The sequence below is a fragment of the Muscardinus avellanarius genome, assembly GCF_963383645.1.
Source record: "Muscardinus avellanarius genome assembly, chromosome: 9".
NCBI lineage: Eukaryota > Metazoa > Chordata > Mammalia > Rodentia > Gliridae > Muscardinus > Muscardinus avellanarius.
Genome location: NC_137795.1, coordinates 10599409 through 10605940, shown reverse-complemented (window position 1 = coordinate 10605940; position 6532 = coordinate 10599409). Strand labels below are relative to the sequence as shown.

Here is a 6532-nt window from a genome sequence, read left to right as displayed (position 1 = left end):
CTGCGCGCCCGACTTGGCCAGCTTCCCGCCTGCCAGCCCTTCTTGGCTGGATCCCGCCGGCCCTTTCTGCTCCCCTCTGGTTTTGAACATCGGTCCTTCCCCGTCCCTCCTGGCTGGGGGTCCCTCTGGGTTATCCTTTGGAGGATGCGGAGACAGAACCCGGGACCCCTAATTAGGGCAGCGGGCGCTCTGCCTGGGTGGCACAGGGAGCCCAGCTGCGCGCCCCCGGGGAGATTTCCAGCGAGGAGTCCCGGGGTCCTGGGGCCTCGGGGGCCGAGCGCCCGGTCACCTCCAGGACCCCTGGGATCCGAGCTGAGACTGGCTAGCCCCGGGAGCAATTCTCTTTCCCTCTTCCCGAGCCTCAGCCATCGCAGCCCCACCAGGCTGACCCGAAGTAACCGAACAAAGTTTTCTCCTCTGGAAGGGCCGAGGGAAGAGGGGAGGAAAGAGATCCTTCTTGAACTCGGAGGCTAGCAGAAACTTCTGAGCACTCTTTAACCCAGAGGAAGAAACTGTCCTCAGGTCCAAGTTGGCGCAGAGTCGTCCCGCGGAGCAGAGGGGCGGGGCGCGGGTCCCTGGTGCCCGCAGGATGCTGTCCGAGCTAGACTTCTTTACGGACCGGGGGTCCAGGGTGGAGGCAGGAGGGGTGCGCGGGTGTCCTCCTCATCCCCAGGTCCCCTCCACCGAGCCTTCTGTGTCCGCAGATGCTAGGTAGCAAGCGACTGGGGCTGTCCGGACTGACCCTCGCTCTGTCCCTGCTCCTGTGCCTGTGCGCGCTGGCCGAGGCCTACCCCTCCAAGCCGGACAACCCCGGGGAGGACGCGCCCGCGGAGGACATGGCCAGATACTACTCGGCCCTGCGACATTACATCAACCTCATCACCAGGCAGAGGTGAGCGAGGTCCCCGGGGTCAACTCACAAGGGCCCACTTTGCTTTCATTTACATGGGTCTAGTAATTTGCAAAATTGGAGAAATTATAAACTTTATTCTGCATGCCCAGAAAGTCAGAATGAAATGCCACATCTTCGTGCTCATCACTGAATATTAACAAAAAGCCAATCCCAACTATTTTACAAAGGATGTGTGAGTTAAAATTTGTTTCCAGAATTGATGCATCTTAGTTCTAAATCATTTAACATCTCATCTTAAGGAGCTATAAAGGATGAGCCCTTTAGAAACATTAATGTAATTTGTTCCAATTATGTGTCATAAAGTATTGGTTTTTGTTTGGTTGAGTTTTTCCCCCCCATATTTTTGCTATTTGTAAGTCAGGAAATAGTTGGAAAGGACTCAAAAGGGAAAAATTTATACTTCTGAAATAAAGTTTTCTTCTTTCTGTTTCATCAAAAAGGTGTATGGCAAAAAGCTTTATATGGATTTTATGTAGAAATTATTAAATAATATTGCTTGTGATGCCTTGAAATCTAGCCATTTTAACCAGCAAAAACCAAGGATGTTTTGCATCCTAACAGAATTCCCAGTCAATTGATGCACATGCCTCCTTGTGCTGTCATATAACCCAGAGAAAAGAACTCATACAAATAAAAAGATATTCACGGTTATCTTTTTCTAGGGAAACCTTTGTTAGTTGTATAGGCACAGCACACTCTATAGCAGAATTCATTTTATTGAGGGGGGAAGACGTTTGTTATAAAGCTTCACCAGTGGATAAAGCTTCCATCGTTCAGAATATTTTCCTAAACATCTCATTCAGTCTTTACTTCCAAGCTTTGAAGTGAGTATAATTACCTCTGTTTTACAGATCGTGAAACTAATATATTCCATGAAAGCTTTCTTTTTAGGGGTTATAAAATCAGAGCCCTCCTACTGATATTCTTGAATGTTGTTACCACCATCAGTAAACAATGTGCTCTCCAACATCTTCAACGAGGAAAGAAAAGGGGAAGGGACTTGAGTTTCATAGGAAGAGACTCAAGTCCCTTAGCTGGAAATAAGCTGGTGGTCCCCGAGGCAGGAAACTGTCCAGTCTGCACAGAAATTCCTTCTTAGAAACCATCAGAGGCTCCCAAAGCCCCTCACCTCTTCTCTACTGCGCACCCCTCGAATTCCCACCACAGATGCCTGCTCCGATGCACACGTACATGTGCGTGGAAGTCCTCTGTCACTTGGGATTGTTTTAATTTAGCATATACCGAAGTCATTCTCTTTCTTGCTTTACTCAGTGTATGTTTTTCAGCTCTATTCCTACTGCTGTGTCTACACACCTGGTTCACTGCTTCTGAAAACCGCATGGCTTACTCAGGGGTCTGGGTCTATCACTTTTTGCTAATATACTTCCCTAAATCAGCGGTTCTCAGCGGGGGTGATTTTATGTTCCCCCGGGACGCTTGACAATGGCCGGAGACAGATTTTTGTTGCTGTCGCTACTAGAGGAGCATGCTCCTGGCGTTTAGTGCATACAGGGCAGGGATACTGCCGCACACCCCGGGGGGCCAGGCCGGCGCCCTACGACAAAGAATTATCCAGTCCAAATGGCAGTCGTACCAAGGTTGAGAGCGCTGGCCCTAGAGTCCTGCTTCTCGTAACGGCTGTGCATTCATTCCTGAAACCTCCCCAGGTATTTTAATGTACAGCCAGGTTTGAAAAATCTCTGCCCTAGAGACCCAGTCTTTGGAAGTTAAAGCATTGTAGAGAAGAAGGATAATCCAGAGAAGACAGAGATGTGAACACTGCTGTCCTGGGTGTTAGTGTACGACTGTGCAAATCCTATCACAGATTTAGACAGGAGAAAAATAATCGCTGGTTCTTCCCCTCTCTGGAGCACAAGGAAAATGAGTGAGTTAAGGTTGCCCGAGAGTTTAAGATAACACAAAGCGACGGATGGACGGAATAACTAAATAGATGCGGTGGTGTGTAACTTGATGCCACAATACTGGAAAAATTTTAAGGGACTCTTACAGGTGATGGGAGAGGAGGGTGTTGAGGGAGATGAGGAGGTGGTTTCTGCTTCCCTGAGTCTCAGGAAAGGAGCCAGGATCTTTCCTGTTTGGGGACATCTTTGCAAAACAATTGGATTTGGTTATCCTTGGCAGGCAGTTAAAGCACGCCTCTGCCAGCCTCATTTTGCTTTTATGCCTTAGTCCATCAATAGATGTGGCCTAAGTGTTCATTTCTAATCAAAGTGACTGCTGGTATCCAATGTCTTTTCTGAGAAAGAGGGAAAATAACCTCTTCTAAAAAGGTAACTTGAACTGGGTGTGGTGGCGCACACCTGTAATCCCAGTACTTGGGAGGCCAAGAGAGGAAGGTGCCAGGTTAGGGGCCATTTTCAGCAATGGGTGCTGACTCTCAGCAACCTAACAGGACCTTGTTTAGAAATACAAAATAAAAAGGGCTGGGGTGTAGTTCCGAGGTAGAATGCCCCTCAATCCTTAGTACCCCCCTAAAAATACAGGAACTTGGTATGGGCTTGTTGGACCCTTTAGCAGTGTCCTGGAGCAGGCAGTGTATGCTGTTCTCTCAGGTAAGTGTAGCCCTGTATTTGTGTATCGTCCCGATCACATCCTGGTAAGGAAGAGAGAGAAGAGAAGAGAAGGAAAAGAAAGAGAGCCAAGGACATTTCCATGGGTTAGAAGGGTTTCTTTAAATGATGATGCGTTAAAATCGCATCATCAGGGAAGGCTTTTAGCTTTGGGGGCCTTGAGTAAATACGGACCATATCAGCCCCAGGAGCTGTCGGCCGGCCGCCGTGAGGATGGATGTGTCTCAACCACACTCTTGTCCTTTGTGTCTCACGTTCACACTGGATTCCCACAAAGGTTCTGATTTCTGCAGGTGTTGATTTTGTTTTCACGAATGTGAAAACAGATTCTAAGATACAGGTGGTTTAATCATGCTGCTGGGCTTTTATTCTAGGACTGTTTCTGGACCATCATCTGCTCTCCTTGTTAAGATTTAAACTTCTGTGTGTCATCAGAACTGTAGCCAATCAACTAATTATGGAAACATTTTAAATCATGCCTTCAGTGTTTTTTAATTTCCTGTCACCTGTGTATCTCTATGAATTTTTCTGGCCACGTTGGCTGAGATGAAACATTCTGCTAAGTTTCTCATTAAGAATTTAAACAAAGTTTGAACATACATGAAATTTAAGTCATATCTACAATAATGTTTCTGATTAAATAAGCTTCATATGCCTTTTGCTTCTTAGCAGATGAAAAACCAAAAATTACTTTTAGGTTCAGCGTCCCAAATAGAAGATTATCTTCTTTTTTTTCACCTGAATGTTTTTATGACTGTTCTAAGCTTGCTTTTAAAAGATGTCTTATTTCCTTTTTCTTTTTCCAGATATGGAAAACGATCCAGCCCCGAGACACTGATTTCAGACCTCTTAATGAGAGAGAGCACGGAAAACGTCCCCAGAACCAGGTATGGTGAATCTGTGTTGAGGCCTTTGTTGCAAAGCTCAAGGTGCCCAGGGGGATGTAGGAAGCATTAGGATGGAAGCTTCCAGAATGAAGAGAGACTTGGGCAGAAATGTGAATGGAGGACTAGGCAGGAGAACCTTTCTTTTCTCATCTTCATTGGCAAAAATTTCAACTACCATAGGGTAACAGTTTCTAGTCTGTTGAAAATTTAGTTCCTTTTCGAAAATTCTAAGTATGACTGACTCTTAGATCAGAAATTCCTCTGCAGAGAATTTCTAGCACTGTCAGAATCGGAAGAGCATAGCATGAGCTGCCAACTCTAAACCGCAATGACTGACGTCCATCCTTGGCTGGGGCGATCTTTGATTTCCATGCACGAGGCAAAGGGCCCACCCAGAAACCCTGGGCAATGTCCCTCACGTGTTTGACAGTGGCATTCCTAGTTTTGCACCGAGCTGTCGATGAATCCGGCATTTCTAATTCCTTGTTGATGTATTTTAGCTTAACCTAATAATTTATTAATTCAATGAATGACTGTTGAATGACGTGCTATTCTTGGGAGCTTATCTGTAGCCTTGAGACTTCCTTGGCATGTGGCTCTGTCTTGGGAAGACGTACCCTTACCCCCCAATCTATGTGATAACCACCGAGCTGAGATTCCTAGACAAGGGAGTGAGTGTGTAAAGAAGCCTAGTCCATCTCCATGTTCAGAGCCCCCGCCTCCTGCCCTGCTCACAGTGGGTCACAGTGCCCCGGGGCTTCTTGTAGCCCTAGCTCAGCTGCCTTAGGCCTGAGCTCCTCAGTGTTGGGCTCGAAGTCCTCCAGAAGAGGTCGCTAGCACACTTGCTCAGGGAGTGTGGCTGGGGTGTGGCTTTTGGCTTGAGGCTCTCCCTAGGAATCGAGGGGTGACTCCCGGCTCACACCCTTCTCCATTCCCTTGTGACATGGCCAGCCAGAGTGCGGGGCGGGGGGTGGGTGCACAAGTACAGCATTTGGCAGATTGATTTTTTTCCTTTGGGGAAAGTCCAGAGCGCTCCTGTCCCCAGAGGTACCAGTTCAGACTTAAACAGTCAATGCAAGAGAAACAGGTGGAAAACTCACGAGGGTGGTTTTGCATTCTAAGCCATAAATGTCTTTTCATACGAGTGTGATGGTTGCCAAAGGGGAAAGTTCAGGGTAGGCTGTATCTACTTAGAGTTAGGAAAATAACATCCAGACCTACTTAGAACTCTGCTGCTAGCTTGGTTTTGCGGCCTGAAATAACGCAGTTAATGCATGAAATAAAGTTAATTGCATCCTGATTGACAGACTCAATCATGTGCAATTAGAAAGAGACAAAAGCCAATAGCCTCGGGGTTGCCTGTGAATGTTGTTTCATTGAAAAGCACTCTTTATTTATAGTCTAATAAATAGCCTCTGACTCCATAACAAGGCTTGTGGGGAGCAAGGGAAGCATACTTAGTTGAAAAACACTACCTTCCTTGTTCCAGTTTCACGTGATTGTCGTAGTTTTGATCTTCAGAAACACTGCGGAGTCTTTTGGCTCCTTTGATAAACAGTCTTTCAAGTGCTCCCGTGGGGATTTGCCTGAGACTTCCGTTACCATGAGCGAGGACGGCTTGGCTGGCCCTTGGCACATTATGTGGTTGTCTCTAGTCCTGATTCTCCACACGGCCTCCTATTAGGGAGGCAACAGGAGGCTTCTCAACGATTTCTCATCATCTTTGGGTTCAGAATGACAAGTCTCAACTCTTGCGAGCCTCCTGGGAGTTGAACAGATTCTCTTACCCACTTTCTTCTTGTATTTTACAGGCTTGAAGACCCTTCTATGTGGTGATGGGAAATGGAACGCACTCTCCGGCTTTTCCTGTTTCCAACCCATCTTTCATCCTGTATGACTAGAGTCTGCCTGTCCTTCCGATGCATGCAGCCATCGCCCTGGGCCTCGTGATGTTTTCCTTTGTCACTGTTGTATATATGTGCATCTAAATAAAATACCATGCATTCAAAAGTGGGCTCTTCTGAGTGAACAGTCTGTGAATAGAACAGTCTGCAATAGAGAAAAATTTTTTAAAGTTATTTCTTAAATTATAATCTCCCCCAAGGGCAGATTCAGGGTTCATTTCACCAATATTAAAGCAA

At 46.6% G+C, this 6532-nt stretch overlaps 1 protein-coding gene across 1 annotated transcript; it reads left to right on the top strand.

Annotated features, from left to right (window-relative positions):
* Positions 1-701: 701 nt before the first annotated feature.
* Positions 702-6227, top strand: NPY (neuropeptide Y; the record flags this gene model as incomplete). The annotated part of the gene is made up of 3 exons (XM_080701830.1): positions 702-892; positions 4311-4391; positions 6203-6227. The coding sequence occupies exons 1-3, from the start codon at positions 705-707 to the stop codon at positions 6225-6227; spliced, it is 294 nt and encodes a 97-aa protein (XP_080557956.1). The 5' UTR covers positions 702-704.
* Between the last annotated feature and the right edge of the window lie 305 nt (positions 6228-6532).